Raw genomic sequence first — 20202 nt, 5'->3', positions numbered from 1 at the left:
GCTTCCCAGGTAGACTCAGCATTAATTTCTACTTGGAATCTATCAAGCAAATTGTCTGGAATGTATAAAGGTACTTCAAATCTTTGCTGGAAATGTGATCAACATGAATGGACATTTTATTATGTTTGGTGGACATGTAAAAAAGCCAAAACATTTTGGATACAAACACGTGCATTAATTCAGAATGTTTTAAAGGTTAAAGTACAACTGAAACCAGAGACTTTTCTTTTGGGACTAATGGACAAGCAATTAGAAAAAAGTCATGGGAACTTGTTTTTATATATGACAACTGCAGTGAGACTATTATATGCTCAAAAGTGGAAAGGCTTTGGTCGGTCAAGATGACGGAACTTGCGGAGATGGCTAAATTAACCTCTTTGATCAAAGAAAAAACAATATCTACATTTATGCTTGACTAGAAACCTCGTATAGACTTTTTGCATAAAACAGAAAAAAAACCAATTATGATTTGTGGTTTTGATGATTAGAAAAAAATGAATAATAGAAAAAAGTAAGCTTTTTTGGTATTCATAGAGTAAGGTAATTTTGCAATTGTACTTATATTTGCTGCAAAGAAAATCTGATGCTTCTATTTTTTCTTTTTTACTTTTTTTTCTGCACTTTTGCTTTTTTCTCTCTTCTTTCCTTTTTTCTTTCCTCTTTCTATTCATTAGTTTGTGTTAGTTTTTATGTGCTTTGTAAAACTTTTAATAAAAAAAAAATAAAAAAAAAGAAATTTATAAAGCTAATCAACCTTGACTCCTATGTAGGTGGATGAAACACAAAACATAAGCTAGAAGGAGAGCTGCCCAAAGAACTTCCACCAGCTTATAGGATTTCCTGTTCCAACTGCAGCTTCTCATGCAACGTTCTGCCTGAGTGTAAACTTTGGCTTTAAAGATACACTTCACATTAAATAAACTTGGAGCCATCATTCCAGGGGCAGCAGCTTTCAACGAAGCCTCATGTCAGCATACCTTGCTATCGAAGAGAGAGAGGGGCTTCACACTCTTCAGTGAGAACTTCATGATTCCATACAAGACTATGCAGAGCACAGACTGGTGCTCGACTAGAGGATAATGGATGTGTTTCTGCTCAAGTGCTAACTCCACTAGCGAGCTGTGCCCTTCAACAGACACCCAGGCATCTTCTGTGTCCAGCACAGGAAGTGGCATTTCGTCACACCGTATATCAGCCTGATGCAGTAAGTAGAGAAAAGCATTGGCATTTTAAAAATAATTGAAATATATTATGAATTGGTCATGTTCAAACAAACTCAGAGATGAGTGGGAGAAGTAGGAGGATCATCAGCAGTACTAGTAGTAACAGTAGTGTTAAGGCACGAAAGTAGGTATCAAGAAGTCTTTCCTGCAAAGTCACAAAATTTTAACAAATAAAAATGGAAATATATTTATTCAAAGTTGAATGTGGCTAAACATCTCTGCATTCTGTTGCAAACATCTGATTTACCGGAATGCTTGGCAACAATCCTTACATTAATTTTAATGTACAGAAATATTAACAACATTACTGTGAAAGTGTTCAGATTGATAAGAGATGATAAGTGTGCATAAGAAAACAGTTGTTACCTCCATGAGAGTCTGAAGAAGATCTAAGCAAGACCCAAGGAAACAGGATGTTGTGTTGTCACTCATCCCTACATCCTATTTGACCAAAAGGAATTAGCTTGTGAAAAGTTTTTTCTTGAATATGTTTTAAAACATTTGTGGATGGAGGAGGCTGAGTTCATAGCAAACCCTAGAAATGAACTATACACTTAATGCAGAAGGAAATACCTGAACAGTGAAAAAATATGAGCCATGCAAACCCCAGTATTCAATACATAAAAGACTTTTTTTTAAAGTTACAAAGGTCCTCAAATATTTTATATATTTTCCTATTTATTTCTACATATTTCATCAATACTTTGTCAAATATGCAATTAAATAAATTGAAAATTAAAAATATTAGATGCATTCATCTGACTCCAGTAATTTTTCAATGGCATGTTACTGGCAAGATGAAAACATAAATAAAAGACGAACCTCATGTACTTATATAAAGGCTGGTTATGTGTTTAGGAAAATTGTTTAGGATTTAAATGGGGGTGGGGGAGGTACATTAGCTGGGGCCAAATCCTAATCTAGAAGGATTTTAAAAGGATTGCAAAATGTCCAGATTAAAGTAAGGGTTCTCTGAAAAGGCCCTAACCTGAATGTTTCTGCACCTTTGCTAAAGTTTCAAAAATTTGAAGGGATGCAGAGACACAGGCAGCACATTTACAAAAATTGGTACATTTTCCACCAAGAATCCCATATAATGTATAGTTTCAGGACTGGCAATCATACAATGTAATCCCAGAAAAGTTTTAGCTGAGTTCTCCAAAGCTAGTTCTTTAGGACAAAGACGTTGAACCAATTTATCATGGGACTGCTCAGGCCTTTTCCTAGTTTGCTCTTCCAGTTAGGGCTTTAAAAGAAATCTGAGCAACTGGCATCAGAGTCATATAAAATATAATAGAACAGGGATGGATAATGGATATGGATCTTATGTTGTCAGAAGCAATCTGGGAGGCACAGAGATTAGAATTCAGGCCTTGAGTCATCCTAGTTTACTATTTAAAAAATTAGGGTCAGACTGTATTCTGCATCACCCAACCAATCTTCTGATTGAGAAAAATACAAGATAACTGGCCCAACAAATGCCCTTGTTTGTAGTGATAAATTCCTAAATGGGCAGGCGATTGAGCTAGATGGTCTCCAAGATCCCTTCCAATCCTTACATTCAATGAAAAGGTTTTTGGGGTTTTTGTTTTTGGTAACTTTCTGGGGAGACAAATTAAAGTTCCTCATTCAAACCTAAATATCAGAACTACCTAATTCTTGTAAAAATATGCTTAAGATGAAAAGAGGAAAAAATGAATGGAGAAGTGCAAATCTGCTCAAAGTCACTTTCATTTTATGGACACTTGTCTTAATCTTAAGCATGAGCTTAGATTAAACGCCTAAAATGGTAGGTGTCTCTTGGTCTGAGCTCAGAGAAAGGCAGAGCCAAATAAAATGACTAAATGGTTGGAAGCCATAGCTATGACCTTAGCTTAAACTGGCAGGAATCTTCAGTTTCTGGTTAACACAAATGTCATCAGATCTTGTATTATGATAATACACATTTTAATAAAGAAAAAGGATTACTTGCCCGTCTGCATAACCTGTCCTTTGGTGCTTTTCCAACCTATGACAGAAATTTATTTAGTACAGGATTCAATACACGAGTATATTCCAACTCAACAAACCGGTAAATTGCCATCTCTCTTCATCACAAATAAAGTTCTTACAAAACTAATAAAGGGAGAAAAGGCATCTGTTTCCTGTCCTGTCTCCCCTCCCCACTCTCCATACGTGCATGTACATATGTGTGAAATAACATATCTTCTAAGTTGTGCCAGCAGCTAAGTCTGAGTACTTTCCCTCAGAACTATTTATTTCAAATTTTTAATTAACTGATTAGTAAATCAATCTAAACAGAGCAAGCTCAGTGATCAAGAGACACAGAGACAGAGTTCAACAGCTGTAAGAGACAAGGAAGATGTGAGAATGACTGAGAAACTGTTTGAAGGGAGAGTGTGTTCAGCTGAGAGGGGTGAAAAGATAATCTCCTGAATTGTTGCTGAGTGCAAAGGGTGTATCCTGAGAGCTGTTGATTGGCTACTGACAGGAGAAACAACTCTCCATAAGGAAGACAATCATATAAAACAGCAAGCCCAGGGGATGAGAGTTATTCTGTCACTGGAATTCAATACATTTCAGACCATCTTAGAACCAAATCTGAGCCTTCAGAGGATGAAAAACACTATTGAATTCCTGAACAGATGATCCCTGAAAGGCTAAAGGAATATAGTTGTGCCCTGCAAGAAGATAATGGGAAGAGTCATGATAGGTGGTGATTCACTGCTATGAAGAATTGAGATAAATGTGTGTTAACTAGGCTCACTAGCTCATGATCTGTGCTATCTGGCAAGAGGGGACAGAACACCTCCCAAGCTTAATAAGTCCCCTGAAAATATATCCCTTCCTGATAATCTATGTGAGGTTAAATGATACAGTAAAGAACAGCTATATCACTACATTATTACTACAGATGTTGAAGATCTAAGAAGGGAACTCAAGACCCAGAAGTTTAAGTGAAATTCTCACCCTCTTAAGATAGCTGGATAAAATTATCAATTCTATTCTGTGGAGATGCTGCTGTGATTTCATCATATATATAATTTGGCTTCAGGAGATTGTTGAGGATAGTGTACTGACAGTCATGTTTTGATTAATTATCAAAAGGCAAAGTTAGCAGTACTTGTCCAAAGGCCCAAGAAGAATAATTGGAACATCCACAACAACACTGCTAAGTAGGTTAAATGCTTTAAATATCCAAATACCATTCATGTTTCAGGCAAAAAGGTGGCCCAAAAATGCAGTGCAGGGAGCATAGAGAAGTAGAACAGACATCTTAAAGATCTTCTCCTCAAAAACAGGCAGTTTGGTACCTGCTTCCTTAAGCTACTTGAGGTTACATTATTGGTTCAATTCTTATATAGAGTTCAGTGAGGTCTATATCCCAATTATTCCACTCTAGAATCAATGCAATCCAAATTCTTGAGAACACTGTTTCAGATTCCCAACTGTTTTGCTAGCACAACCTTATGGCCATAGCTAGTTTACCCAAGGTGGAGTCTCATGTTTGGCTGGCAATTAATCTTTGGTTAAAATTTAGCTTAGGTTCAATGGGCCTGGCTTCTCTAATAAGCTTTGATAAATTTCAGTCAGCTGGAAGAGGACCCTATTGGATAAGCAGTTTGCCGGCCGGTTTGTTGAACTATTTGCTGGACTTTTTGCTGGGCTGCAAACTGTGGGGACCTTCTGGACTTTGACTGTTACCTGAGTTGGGATGTTTCGGATTGTGTAGGTTTTAGGATGGTAGTTGCTGGCCCCAGGATTGAGGGGAGCAAGCTAAAAGAGAGATTGATAGATGAAGGCTAAGGAGGGGTTTTTAACTATCCACTGATTACTGTGTCTTGCAGCTGTTGAGTGCTATGGGCAGAAACAGTGGGGGCACTGTTGTCAATAGGTGAGCAATATTGGTGTTGCTGGGAGTTGGTCTAGTTGATTATTAGATGGCGCCTGACTCATAGGATAGAGATAGTTGTGGATGGGGGGAAAGGGGAGGGCTGATGGTGGTGAGAAGGCAGTGTCTTAGTTAGTTAGTTAGTGCAATCTGGGGCTGCTCTTAGAGAAGGTGGAGTCAATATTTGCAACTGGATCAAAGGGAGTGTTCCCCTCTCAGAAATGTGCCCACTTGGGGAGTGAGGCACCAGCTGTGAAGCTGGTACGGGGGCATGGGGTAGCCACTATCATCCAGGAAGCCTTAACAGCTTTCAGCTGCAAATAACTGGATATGAGATCCTGTAGTTGAGGTTGGGCTCTAGGGATTAGCTGGATTTGTTGCTGATATACCAGTCTCACTATAGGTCAGTGACATCCCTGCCTGAACTGCTCAATTCTATCACTGGGTAGACAGTGGAGTCTCCAAGGCTTTTAGTTCTTCTAGACTTTTACTTGGCCTCATGGGGCCTTGATTCTGGAGTGGCTCAGGAGTTCATAGCTCCACAGAGCTAGCTAACACACACTGGGAGTCATAGATTGAATCTGTTTTTTGTCTTGGGGACATGATCTGACACTGAAGGACATTACCAGCATTACCAAGTTCAAATCTGATTGCTATTCAGTTTGTCTGCCCCAGACAATTAATGGAGCTGGATGGATTCTCGAGGAAGCTTGAGGTTCTTCCTGGGATTTGATGGGCAGTTCAACCAAGGCCCTAGTTATCACTTGGAATAGGTGGGTGGCAGGGGCCTTGGATCAGATTGGTTCTATGCGGCCTCGCCCTTTTCATCTATTCCAGTGGGCTCCCTGGTTTCCTGAGGAGCTCTGGGAAATGAAAAGGTAGAATACCACTGGAGGACAGCCAAAAGTAAATACAATCAAATACATGTAAGATCCCACATTAGGGATTACATCTTGGTGATAAGACCTACAAAACATAGTGATTTTTCTCCTCTTATTATGTGTGGAGGGAGTCATCCCAGGAATATCTTCAAAGTTACTATGATTAATGTTCTAGATATGTCTCAGATAAAGTTGCTTGGATCTGCTCAGAGTAAGACTTTGACTGGGAAAGTCTGTGTGAGTTGACTGGGACACTATCTTGTCTGTCACCCAGAAGATGTTTGACCTTGTAACTTCAGAGAAAGTGAACATGATCCTTGGTACTGTAAACTCAATCATTTGTCCTTTAGAACCATTTCCCTTCTGGTGGTTAAGACTATCCAGGAGGTGACTTGTGGCTGGGTCCATGCGGTGGTGAATACATCCTTGAGTGAAGGGGTGGTTCTGCCCATCTGCTGTGCCCCCACATCTAAAAAACATTGCTGGACCCAACAGTGCTGGACAATTTTGTCCTGTTTTAATCTTCCCTTTTTAGGGAAAGTCATTAAGAAGATGGTCAGGTTGCAGTTTCAGAGGGCCCTGGAGGAAGCAGGTTATCTGAACCCTTATTGGTCAAGTTACAGGCCAGAACATAGTATAGAAATGGCATTGATCACACTTTTGGTGAACTATGGTGGAACCAGGATAGTGATGGTTCTCTCTGAACTATCAGCAGCTTTCAATACCATTGCACATGGTATCCTTCTGGAATGCCTGCAAGAATTGAGAGTGGGAGGCCCAGCACTGCAGTAGTGGCTCTGTGGCTGGTTCCAATCAATGCTAATGGGGAAGAGGTCAAGTCAAGAGCTATTCATTTGTAGCCATCGCAGGGCTCCGCACTCTCATCTCTTCTGTTAAACATCCACATAAAGCTTTGTGTGAGATTGGTAGCTATATGAATGTGACAAACAAACAAAACAAACAAATAAAGCCAAGCATGAGGTCATCCATCAATACAGGTTTAAGTAACATCAATATGCTGATGATATCCAGTTACACATCTCAGTCTTAGGCCATCCAAATGATGTCATGCTTTTGTCCAAGTCAAGAGGGGATGGGGAGGAATAGGCTCAAGTTTAACCCTAACAAGACTGAATGGCTGTGTGTTTCTCATCTCCTATTCCCTGAATTTCCCATCTTTGGAAATTTCAGTTTGGTCCTGTTAGGCCCTTAATACTGAATCAGCAGCTAGGACTGGAAAGAGAAATAAGAATATTGCTAGTAAAGGGCTATTTATGTAAATGGAACTGATAGGAGAAGGGGGAAAAAAAGTGGAGGTCCAGGTGCTGTGGTCTAAGTTTTCTAAATGGTAGACTGCTGGCATGACATCAGTTTCATTCCACAAAGACTACTAAAAATGTGCATGGCCAAAGCATGGTAAATTTGATTAGTCATGCTTTAAACTAAGTCCTGTAGGGGTTAGAGACAAAAACACAGCAAGGTTATCATACCCTCCTGCTGCTTCCTTAATGCCTCCTTAATTCAAAGGTATAATTTTGGGGGACTGCATGACTACCATGTGAATCCAGAAAAAGATTCTGAATCTTGAAGCAGGTGTTGACAGATGTAGCAAGCATGCTCACATCTCTTCTGAAGTACATAACAGTTTTGCTAATAGTTTTCAAATCAGAAGAACTACTTTATATGGCTTTGGTCAGACACCATCTTCTATGCTGTGTCCAGTTTTGCATACCACATTTGATAATAATATTGAAGTATCTGAAAGGAATTCACAAAGAAAGTGAAGATCTTTTCTCCAGAATGCAGAATAATGGATTTACAGTGGGGCAAAAAAGTATTTAGTCAGCCACCAATTGTGCAAGTTCTCCCACTTAAAAAGATGAGAGGCCCGTAATTTTCATCATAGGTATACCTCAACTATGAGAGACAAAATGGGGGAAAAAATCCAGAAAATCACCTTGTCTGATTTTTAAAGAATTTATTTGCAAATCATGGTGGAAAATAAGTATTTGGTCAATATCAAAAGTTCATCTCAATACTTTGTTATATATCCTTTGTTGGCAATGACAGAGGTCAAACGTTTTCTGTAAGTCTTCACAAGGTTTTCACACACTGCTGCTGGTATTTTGGCCCATTCCTCCATGCAGATCTCCTCTAGAGCAGTGATATTTTGGGGCTGTCGCTGGGCAACACGGACTTTCAACTCCCTCCAAAGGTTTTCCATGGGGTTGAGACCTGGAGACTGGCTAGGCCACTCCAGACCTTGAAATGCTTCTTACGAAGCCACTCCTTTGTTGCCCGGGCAGTGTGTTTGGAATCATTGTCATGCTGAAAGACCCAGCCACGTTTCATCTTCAATGCCCTTGCTGATGGAAGGAGGTGTTCACTCAAAATCTCACGATACATGGCCCCATTCATTCTTTCCTTTACACGGATCAGTCATCCTGGTCCCTTTGCAGAAAAACAGCCCCAAAGCATGATGTTTCCACCCCCATGCTTCACAGTAGGTATGGTGTTCTTTGGATGCAACTCAGCATTCTCTCTCCTCCAAACACAACGAGTTGAGTTTAGACCAAAACGTTCTACTTTGGTTTCATCTGACCATATGACATTCTCCCAATCCTCTTCTGGATCATCCAAATGCTCTCTAGCAAACTTCAGACGGGCCCGGACATGTACTGGCTTAAGCAGGGGGACACGTCTGGCACTGCAGGATTTGAGTCCCTGGCGGTGTAGTGTGTTACTGATGGTAGCCTTTGTTACTTTGGTCCCAGCTCTCTGCAGGTCATTCACTAGGTCCCCCCGTGTGGTTCTGGGATTTTTGCTCACCATTCTTGTGATCATTTTGACCCCATGGGGTGAGATCTTGCATGGAGCCCCAGATCAAGGGAGATTATCAGTGGTCTTGTATGTCTTCCATTTTCTAATTATTGCTCCCACAGTTGATTTCTTCACACCAAGCTGCTTGCCTATTGCAGATTCAGTCTTCCCAGCCTGGTGCAGGTCTACAATTTTGTTTCCGGTGTCCTTCGACAGCTCTTTGGTCTTGGCCATAGTGGAGTTTGGAGTGTGACTGTTTGAGGTTGTGGACAGGTGTCTTTTATACTGATAACAAGGTCAAACAGGTGCCATTACTACAGGTAACGAGTGGAGGACAGAGGAGCCTCTTAAAGAAGTAGTTACGGGTCTGTGAGAGCCAGACATCTTGCTTGTTTGTAGGTGACCAAATACTTATTTTCCACCATGATTTGCAAATAAATTCTTTAAAAATCAGACAATGTGATTTTCTGGATTTTTTTTCTCATTTTGTCTCTCATAGTTGAGGTATACCTATGATGAAAATTACAGGCCTCTCTCATCTTTTTAAGTGGGAGAACTTGCACAATTGGTGGCTGACTAAATACTTTTTTGCCTCACTGTAAGTCAGATGCCAATTGAATGTCTGAAAAAAAACCTAATAGTAAGGATAGTTTGACAGTGGAACCAGTTGCCCTGAGTAGGCCGAAGTGGAAGCCTAACAGCTATCTACCAGAATGTTTTAACTTAGATTCTGTCATGGACAAGGGTTTGAACTTAGTGACCTAAAAGTCTAAGATTCTAAATCCATGCAGCTAACCAAGTTTCATTTACTGAGAGAGAACCCTTGTATGAAAGTAATATTAGATATTCTATTTAATTTGGGATTTTTTTTATGTAATGCAGTATTTACCTTGTCCATTAAGTAGGTAGCAGCAGAAAGCCTTTTCACTATGAATGTGTTCCACATCATTAGAGCAATTCCTGGAATAGTTACACAAATTTAGGGCCAGCTGAGAGCAATGTCAACATTTTTGTTAGGACAGCAAGTTTTTTTTAAAAAAAATATTAATAATAAATATTTATACACCCCATTTACGTAAATCACTAGCAGTTTACATTAACAGTATAACAGTAATCTATTAAGACTGATGCTAACAACTGCAGGTTAGGAAAGGCAGTATGCACTTTTAGAGAACACTGAAAACCTTAAAGTGTCCGGACCTGATGTACAGCTGAGAATATGCCCTTCCACAGGACCAGCAGACCACAGAGGTCTGCCTCCAAGTTGTCACTAAGCAGTAACCTGAAAACCATGGCTGAAGATCCCTGATGGAGGTGCTGAGTATCAATACTCCCATTAAATGAGAAGGGCAGTTTGATTTGAAGGAGGCACAGCCCTTCTCATATTTCCTGTATTTGCAAGTAGTGTTATGTTGCTTTGAGAGGTCTACAAATTATTTATAAATTATTAAGCACAGGCTCATTAACAAACAATCCTTTTACGTAAGAATCTGGAACACTGTGAATCTAACACAATCAGAAACCCCATTTGGTTTTTCCCTCTGAAATTCAGACTTATTAGGGATGTATTTCACCAGAAACCACTATAGGAACAGTCAAAGTTTGCAAGTAGAAGCCCCCATAGTTCAGTCAGATTTGATATTAATACTTGCATCCACTATGGTAATGGGGTACTGCCAAACATCACATACAATGCATATCAAGCACCAAGACCAGCTTTGGCACTGACAGGGGAATATTCTGATACTTCCATGTGGTTTTCATTTACAGATAAAATGATAGCTGTGGATCCCTCACCACACAGGGATAACTCGGAATCAAATTCTCTACTTCACATGGAGAGATCCAGAATACTTCCTTTATTCTTACCATGTTGAATATGAGCATTATCAATGGATCTGAGATGTTCTATGGACCGGATGAGAAAACGTGCTTCCTTGGATTAGAAAGACAGAAATAACCAATATTACTCAGTTAACGCAATGAAGCACATAAATAACAGTCCTCCCAACTACTTGTTAAATATTTTGATTTATTATTTCAGGCTTTTTAATCTGACTTATTTTCTGTATACAGACCCTTATGACTAAACAGCGTGGGCCATAACACGCACAAATAGGATCTATTCACAGAAGCAAATGAAAAAAACTAAATCTCTGCCGTGATTTTTTCATAAGCTTTGTTCAAAGGTTATTCAGGCAGAAACAACAACAGTTGCTGAGCTGACTCTTCTCAAAGTTTGAAGGAAGAATTATAATATCAATGAAGCAGCAGATAAAGGGACATATCATGTAAATAATTTCTAAATATTATGATGTATTACTTAAGGTTATTTGATATATTTCTGCATCTATTTTAATTACCATACACTGGAAAATTGCAGCGATATGTAATAGTGATAAAATCCAGTTTGTATAGTGACATATAACCTTGTGTTCCACTGAAACAGTTTCTGTATTAACAGAAAGCCTCTTTCGTTTCAATCTTCAAAACAACAGTTCAATATAGTAGTTTCAACTTGTGACAGGTATTTATATGCTGTCACCTCTAATAAATTATGATAATGTCAATGTGCAAAATGTGCCCTATCTATGAAACGAAGAGGATACCATACTCACTTCCTAAAATAAAATTAGTCAAAGCAGCCCTTTTCTATCTACAAAGCCTGAATGAAAAATCAGTTTGAATTACTTTCATTATCTGAAAATGTCAGGTAAGATCATGCATAACATAAAAAGCATGAGGGGTAAGAAAGTGAAAGGTTTCCTTTACCTCTGGGTCTTTGTTCCACTGCACAACATACTCCCAGCAGGAATGTGCATGGAGTACATCCATCTCCAGGCTGCAAGGAAACTGTTCATATGCTAAATGGAGTAGTTCTAGAAATAAGTTTAAAAAGCGGATGAATATTATTTTGCATTTCATTGCTGCCAGTTAAACAGAAATAAAAAGGACAACTGAAAGTTGTTTTTTCGTTCTCTATCTTTACCTAATATGGATTCCATGCTTGGCTGGTCTTCTTCATCCTCATGTACAAAGCTGCTGTCAGTCTGCTGTGGTTCCTCCTTGCCTTCTGCTTCATTTTTCTGCCGGCCTATTCTGAGTAAGGACAGACTGAGGTCTTGCTTGAAAACCCATTTGGCTACACTGTCAGCAATGCCTCCTAAAGGAAAGTCAAAGCAGTCCAGGATCAGTTTACAAATATCCAGAAAGCAAATGGTTCTTTCCTTCTACTGTAGTTTTAAACTATGGAATTTGCTGCCATCAGGTATGGTAATGCCCACCAGTTTAAATAGGGACAGGACTGGCCAAATTCATGGAGGGCTTGGCTCTCAGTGACTACATTGGGGATTTGCTTTTATCTATGAAAAGTTAAAACATTTATAAATATATAGTCCTGATGTACTACTTGCTGAGTCACAAGCAACATAGAGTATTCTAATATCAGTTCTTTAAATAGTAGATCAACTTCCTATCCATGCTTATGCCTCTGGAAGTGTGGCCTGCTGTTTCTGTGCATGTATCAGTGGGCATAAGATGAGAATGGTATGAGAGGGGCTCAGCATAGCCAGGGAATGCTGGTAGCCTTCTGAACTTCCCCTGCTTCTCTTCCCCCACTTATGCTGCCCGATCATGCTCAGACTGGCTGGCCCTACAGGAGTCAAGCAGACTATAAACCTGTATCAACTCACGTATTACATGTTTTGAACCAGAGAATCCTTATATGAGAAGGACACCAAATTCCAGTGCATGAGGGAAAAATTAAGCAAAATTGTAATGATTTGGACCACTTAGGGGGGTCTCACCATACACAGACCAAGCTTCATATGCCACTGTGGCAATTGGACAAATCTTTTTCAAATCTCCAAATGGTGAATTTAATCCAGGAGAAATCACTTCTAGTCTTCCCTAGCTTCTGACCAGACTGAATTTTATTTGCAAGTGAATTTCCTGATGTGCATGTAGAATGTGTTTCAGTGAGAACACTTTTAAAATGTAGAAAAGAAAACACTATGAAAATCTTTGTTTCCAGATTTTTACTTCTTTTCCCCTTACCACCACAACTCAAATATTTTGGGGAGAGAAGGATCCCAAGATGCTTAAAAGAAAGACAACATTACAAGTTCAATGTAACAGCCTCAGAACTTTGGAAATAGACTCATGAATACTCTGACTATTTATTTATTTATCCCATTTGTATAGCCATTTGTAATTCCATTTGTCATGGAATCTGGACTTCATTAAGGATAAAAAGGTTGAATCCAGCTCAGCCTGTTCACAAACAAAACTCCTTCCACTCATAAAATTGTCCCAAAGAGGATTTCACTGACAGGACTGTATTTATCAGTTCCCCCTCTTTTCTGGAACTTCCTATCGCACTTTTCACATTACTCTGGGGCTGATTCCCAAACAGCTGCCTGGGGAGACAGAATCAATGAAAACTGCAGCTCCTTTCCAGCCCAACCCTTTTGGGAGAAGATCACCTTTTCCTCCTTCAAGCAACTTCTTTACAGAAAGTCTTCCCAGTGGCTCAGCCTGCAAAGAAGAAACTGGACTTATCTTCTTGTTTGGTTTACTATTCAGAAGTGTCTGAAGTATTAGGCAATCCTCTAACTGTTTCAGCAGAAGTTTCCAGTATTCTGTGTCGAGCGAGAGGGCTTCCCAGGAATCTGTATCAGCACCTACAGTTATCTGGGAAAACTAATACAAAAAAATGGTTTGTGAACTTCTCATGTTATTGAGCTGAGGTTTTACATATTGTATGCATAAAGTTCAGATTTACAAAGTGCAAAGACAACAGAAGAAACCAAATTACAGCTTTTTGTCATGTGTATGACACATATGTATTATATTCACACTTGCTATTTTTAAGAAGGTTCCCTCAGAGATGAGAAACAGCAAGAGATGTACCTTCAGTAAATATAGATGCAACATAAGATGTTTACACATATCACATTAAATTACCAGATGTTTAAACTGAGGCTGATGTAAAGGAGCAGTCAGTGCTGCTCTGCTTAATCTAAAAGTAAAACTGGTGAAGGGGGAGACCTGCACCCCTTCAGCTCCTTGGAGAAAGGATACAGTAACATAAATACATGTATTATTATCTGTGTTCACAGGAGGGTTGAGACAGATCATGAACAAATTCAAAAACAGCCAACTTTTGTTTAGTAAGAAGCAACATTTTTATTTTGTTTACATTATGCTTTTCTACCAATACTGATGCTTAACATGGCTATCAACAATAATAAACTATAATGTAATCATAACTTAAAAATGCAAACAAATGAATCAAGCCATAGACCAAAGACGCCAGCACCGAGCCAGTTAAAATGTTCCTCTATAAACAAACCAGGAGATGCCAAAAGCTTGTTGGTGTCTGCTAGCAACAGAACCACAGAAACCCTAGTTTCCCTTGCCAGCAAGTTCAAGGACCTGGGAGCAGCTACTGAGAACTTAGTACAGCTATTTCATGGTATTCATAATGGGTAAGTAGCACGTGAAATTTAGTTGCATCCAGTATTGCCTATATTCATAAATCATGAGACCTTAACTTGGACATCTCATATATCTACAAAAAAACCTTGCATCACACTTTCCAAGATAGCTTATAATTGGATGTTTAGCAGCAAGTATTAGGGTTTTTTGCGGGGGAGCCACATTTGCTATACAGCAAAAGGACAGAAACCGAAGCTACATACCTTTTTCTCTGCAACACTATCAATTATCTGTGCTGTTACTGAATGCCCAACATGAGCGAATACTAAGGCTGCTCCGTTGTTCTCGGACTGAATACAGGCTGTTCGCATCTGCTGCCACCAGGGGGAGATGGACTGAGAATCCCATGAATCATCTGTAGCAACCAAAACCAAAAACATGCATACGGGATGTCAACAACAATTAAGAAATAAATTTATTGCAGATGTTTTATTCCCAAGTATTCACTTGTGAACAGGGAAGCTTGTTTACTGATAGACTAAGAGAAATGATTTAAAACAAAGGATTGAGCAAGGATAAGTGAACAGATGGAGACCTCAGATGGCTGTAAGAGGGGGAGAGGATTAACTTTCCACAGTTAAATCAAGAGAGTATTTGCAAAGTCTGTCAGCTGAGCATGTGTAGAGAGTAAGGAAGATGATCTTGATGGAGATTTGCAAGATCTGTTACCAAAGTGATGAGGAGTGACAAGAAAGGAGAGGAGGTACAGCATAACCAGACTTGAAACGTTGATGTCAACCTCACAGGAAGGCTAAAACTATTTTTATCGAGAGTGGCTATAACAACAGAATCTTGCAAGTCTGATCATGCCTCACCTCCTCCCCCTTCTTATAATCTTGTGAATTAGGGAGGTCTCTGTCTGAGCTTCTTCCACATATTTTCTGTCTGTTGTGGACATAAGATATGTTTCATCCCTCATTGCTTTGGTAACATATCTTGCATATCTCCATCAAGGTCATCTTCCTTACTCTCTACAGCATGTGGACATCTAGGTCTTCTAAATAACATCATGGGGAATTCTTATTTGCATGCAACATTAGATCTGACTTAATTGATAGCTGTAATTTCTGTTTTCAATCTCTGGGCAGGGGCCTATTTTCAGAAACTGAGCATGTTCACTGAACTTCTCTCACCTGTCATTCTGCTCAGAAGTGACAATGCAGCATGAAGGCAGCAAACTGACTGGGTTCTATGAAGAACAGTCTTTTCCTTGGAGAGCCACACACTGAGCAGCAGGGACTAAAAAAAGAGACAACATGTTTAGGAGGCTTAACAGGGAAAGATTCAGGAGACTACCTCTCCAAGCACTTTAGTAAAAACCTCTAAACAAAAGAGAAGTTACTTCAATGTTAATCTGTTGACCATTGCATTAATATTGTTAATATCCTCCTGAGACATATTTCCAGTTTTAAACCCTAGTCATGTGTATTTGTTCAGTCATTCTTTCTCATTGTAATCATGATTTAATTAAGGCCTGAGTCCCCTTAACTTCCACATTTACATTCCACGAAGAGTTATCCTAATCTTGCAGTAGCAAAAATTTCTTGATGTTTTCAATAATTTTTGTTTAATCTGTTCAAATAAATTACTTTCAATTCTTCCCACATATACCCCAACAAAGTAGATAAACTCAAAAGAATATTAATCCATAAAATATAGATTTTTTTTTTCCTTATTGTACTTATATGGCAGCTAATTGTGAGTTTGTGTGTATGTCTGTACAATCATCTCATCAAAGATCTAGGGTTCCCTGGCTTCCCATGCCCTAATTAAATTCAAAAGGAAGATATCATAAGGGAATTCCTTACTATGGGGCCTTTTCAAATCAGGAAGCATGAATAGTTCAAAAGGATACAAAATAATGAAAGATATGTAACAGGAAATAAGTATAAACAGTCTTCAATCTTGCAACAATAAATAAGATCAAAACAATAATCACAAATGTATTTAAAATTTCCCGTGAATGAGGCAGAAAATGAGAAGCCCTTTTCACAAGGAAAGAAAACTTCGGAAACTAAAAGGCAAATTTCAGTACAGTACTGCACTGCAGCAAGTTAAAAAATGTGTGCCTCCAAGTCAGTCTTGATTCCTTGCAACTGCCTGAACAAGTCCCTGCAGTTTTCTTGGCAAGGTTCTTCAGAAATGGATTGCCATTGCCTTCTTCCTAGGGCTGAGTGGAAATGACTGGCCCAAAGTCCCCCAGCTGGCTTTGTGCCTAAGGCAGGACTAGAACTCACAGCTTCCAGTTTCTAGCCCGATGCTTTTAATCACTATACCAAATTGGTTCTATAACAAGTTAAGCATCCCATTTTTATGACAGAGATGTAATAAGATTAGTTTCATTACGTATATCTTTTGCTGCAGGTGAATAATCTAATTATTAATTCAATTAAATTCACAATTCTTTAAAACACACAGGTACATAACTGGACAAATTGTTCTTATGTATAGAGGTCTTCTCCCCATCAGTCTCTTCCATGTTTTAATTTTCTTCCTCATCCACCTCCTCTCCAAATTTATGCTCTAATGTTGATTCTTATTTATCTATTTCTCATATATTGGCTATAAACCAATGAGCAGTTAGAATATAGGCCTGATGACAACTATAAAGAATAAAACAGGAAAGATAATACAACACTCACCAATAATAGCTGGGGGCTAAATCCTGCAGACTTCAGAGTCTGACACATTTCTTCTGTTGAACTTTCTCCATGTAAACATTTCCAGAAAAAAAATCCTCCTATACATACACACATATACACAAAGACATTACACGTTTTTTTTACTCCTGCAACATTTTGTTTCATCCATTAAATTCTTTCTGATTAAAAACAGAACAATCTGTCAGACAGTGGAGATTGGACCAATTCATACTGAGAGTAAATTACATTCATGGGAACTACTTATATTCTGCATTCTCCTCCTCTTTATAAAATCTTGTTCCCATTGCATTGAACCAAGGTTATTTCTACTGCACAGCTCGAGGCAACTCTTTAGTCTGCTCTGTAAAAGACATAAAGAGTACTTCATTCATACTGATGTTTTTAGAGAGCTCCTTCAGAAAAACTTCCTAAGGAAATTCAAAAAAGGAAATCCATTACACAAATGGAGAAGCTCCTTAGCCAACATTATGTTAATCATCCAAGCTCATACCTAAAGCCACGTATTCCTTCTCATCTAGCTTCTTTACATTAATTGCATCTTTTTCATAATCCAAGTACTCCAAGAAAGTTTTCACAGGCAGTATTCCATCTTTATCCTCCACAAAATGTACCGAAGGCTGGGTGTTCTGCTGTTTGTACTTCTCAAGTAACATCTGCAGCCTAGTAAATTCTTTTTCATCTAACTGGAGTAATTTAGCCAAGACCTGAAAAACAGTAAAAACAGTTTTCAACTGGATACATAGGTTGAAATAACCTAGAATATTAATAAAACTAATTTAATTCTAGGCATAGGTCAACGTTTTCTTCAGGAAGGCTACTGGAACAGTATGCTAAGAAACAGCATATATAAGTCCTTCAAATTATTTCATACAAGACTATAATTTTGTGAAAAGCAAAAAAAAATCTCATAAGAGGTACAGCGTACTACTAAAAGTGTACTACACTGGCCAATATTGCCCAATTCTCATGCCATTAATTTTTATCTTCAGGGAGACTATCTATGCCTACAAAAAGCACAACATATAAAGCAGCCCTTAGTGCTCCCCTTAAGTAGACATTTAAAATATCAATACAATTAAGATGTCATTTTTTTGATAAAATATCTCCTTGATGCAGAATATCATCAGTTCCAATTTCAGAACATTAAACAGTAAGTTCAAAGAACTGAGCAAAATGCCATAGCTCCACCTGCATTAACAGGCTTCCTTGTGCAGTTCACAGCAGTCCAAGCCAGAAGAAGGAAGAATCCATTGTGCTCACATGTTCCATAAATGCACGCCACCCTTATACACTATGAATATATTTTTTATTTTAAAAATACTTTATTACAAGCTAATATTCAGACATTTCTACTTATCTACCGTTAGGGCTGTACATTCTTTTCTATTTTCCTTTATATATACAGTACATATCTGCATTTCAAGGGGTTTTTTTCCCCTTTGATACACTACTTACATTGTCAGATGGCTCTGTCTCAGACGGTATACTCTGAGAATTTAGATTGCTGACTGACTCATGAAGCTGCAGCAGTTTCAGTTTATTGGCACAGAACTGGAGCAGCCCTTCATCAACACAATCCATCTCTAGAGAGAAAGAGTGACAGAAAGAAAACAATGCCCATTAGTCTCAATGAATGTGCGATGGAGCTGTTAAATCTCTCTGCAGCTTCATTAAACACCCTGCTAAGCAGGATATTTTCAGTGCACAACAGCCTGCAAGAGGATACTGTTTCATCAAGTAAAATTCTGGATAGGTTTTGCCTATAGGCAAGTCAAGTGTCAATTTCCCTTTAAACAGGCAGTTGAAATCAAGTCCAAACAGAGCAAAAAGCAACATTTGAAAGCTTGTAACAACATGTATCTAAGGAATTCTCCAGCTTATAGTGCTCATCCACAAGATGAATTTCCTACAAAGATAACTCTTAATCATTCTTCTTGATCATTATTTTGCCTTCCAATGTTGAGAAATGGATGTTCATCACACATTCAGTGTAGTTAAGAGTTTTCCAGATTTTTATTCAAAAAATGTAATATTTTTATTGTACCTTTTCCCAGGCCTTTTCAACAGGAAGCATGGACTTGATAAACATCATTAATTGTGCTATCTCAATTTCTTATTTTATACAGGTGGACTAAATAATCATCCTTGGTGCCTTGCAGTCTGCATCTGCTTCAGGATTCTATCTGAAATTTTTAACCGTTTCCCAGAATTTCCTGGTGGAATTTCTAGCCGGCACAATTGTCCTTTCTGCTGAAGCCTTGGTCTCTCACTAGAATCCTGTCACTGACATGGTCACTCTAGATACCTTCTCTCCCACTATTACTAGTTCAATAGACCTTGATATGAAGAGACTACAGATGACAGCAAGACAGTGCAGGTAGAAGAATATGAAGATGATTAGAGCTCCTCCTAAACAAAGGTTAAAGAAATGATGATGCCACGCAGAACATTATAATGGATCTTAAAATGGATTTCTCTGATATAAACTTCAAAGGAAGAATACAAGCAAGCCTCCACTGATATATTTATGAAAATATTTGATACGATCTATGCATTTTAGACAACACAGTACATGTGTTTCCAGTGAGCAATTCCTATTTTTGAATGATGTCATCAGGGCTGAGGTTCAAAAGAGCAATCCGTGGAGGGAAGAGAAAGATTTGATTCTGAAATGTTTTTGCCATATATTACTATACTCCCTTGTTCTCTTAAAAGAAGAACATCAAAAGAACTACAATATAGTTCCTTGCAGAGTTGTACTTGTTTCTTTCAAATGAAACTCAGTTACCTACTCAGTAACAGCAGAAAAGGGACCCACAATAAAGATAGTCAATGATTATCTTATTTCTTCAAGGAAATTGTAAAACTGAGGGGAAAAATCCAGTCTCCTTATTCTTCAACACAACAGGCAGTAACAAAATAAATATTCACTTACCCTGATTTTTCAAGGACTCCAACAGTGCTTGTGTGATGTTCATCAAAAAAGATAATGGCAAACGCTCATTTGCCAGGATGCTTTCTAAAGCCTATCAGTAAAATATAACACAGAGAATACTTTTTTCCCAACTTCATGCTTCTATTTTTAAAAATAAAACCTAGTAATAATTTACATATTGGTATAAATCAGATGTTTCTATACTGCTTAACTTTAGTATCTCTTGGGCTGGAAACTTTTGCTGGGCCTAAAGTGGACCCTATGGAGAACAGAGTTGTAAAGAGAAAAA

General features: G+C 38.5%; 1 protein-coding gene across 1 annotated transcript in view; it reads right to left on the bottom strand.

Moving 5' to 3' along the window:
* RAB3GAP2 (RAB3 GTPase activating non-catalytic protein subunit 2) overlaps positions 1-20202 on the bottom strand; it is a 59715-nt gene that overhangs the window by 6669 nt on the left and 32844 nt on the right. The window contains exons 18-31 of the mRNA XM_088146481.1: positions 19914-20004; positions 18434-18561; positions 17469-17682; positions 16958-17055; positions 15449-15554; positions 14519-14670; positions 13301-13517; positions 11806-11979; positions 11589-11695; positions 10686-10752; positions 9706-9776; positions 3196-3231; positions 1590-1664; positions 978-1196 (exon numbers count right to left, since the gene is read on the bottom strand). Coding sequence (XP_088002607.1) covers positions 978-1196; positions 1590-1664; positions 3196-3231; positions 9706-9776; positions 10686-10752; positions 11589-11695; positions 11806-11979; positions 13301-13517; positions 14519-14670; positions 15449-15554; positions 16958-17055; positions 17469-17682; positions 18434-18561; positions 19914-20004 — 1755 coding nt within the window. The remainder of the gene's footprint in view (positions 1-977; positions 1197-1589; positions 1665-3195; positions 3232-9705; positions 9777-10685; positions 10753-11588; positions 11696-11805; positions 11980-13300; positions 13518-14518; positions 14671-15448; positions 15555-16957; positions 17056-17468; positions 17683-18433; positions 18562-19913; positions 20005-20202) is intronic.

This window comes from Python bivittatus, unplaced genomic scaffold (genome assembly GCF_059951505.1).
Source record: "Python bivittatus isolate LINGU-HERP-01145 unplaced genomic scaffold, Pbiv_v1 ctg000020_np1212, whole genome shotgun sequence".
Classification (NCBI taxonomy): Eukaryota; Metazoa; Chordata; class Lepidosauria; order Squamata; family Pythonidae; genus Python; species Python bivittatus.
The sequence above is the reverse complement of the archived record's forward strand: the minus strand, read 5'-3'. Positions and strand labels throughout refer to the sequence as shown.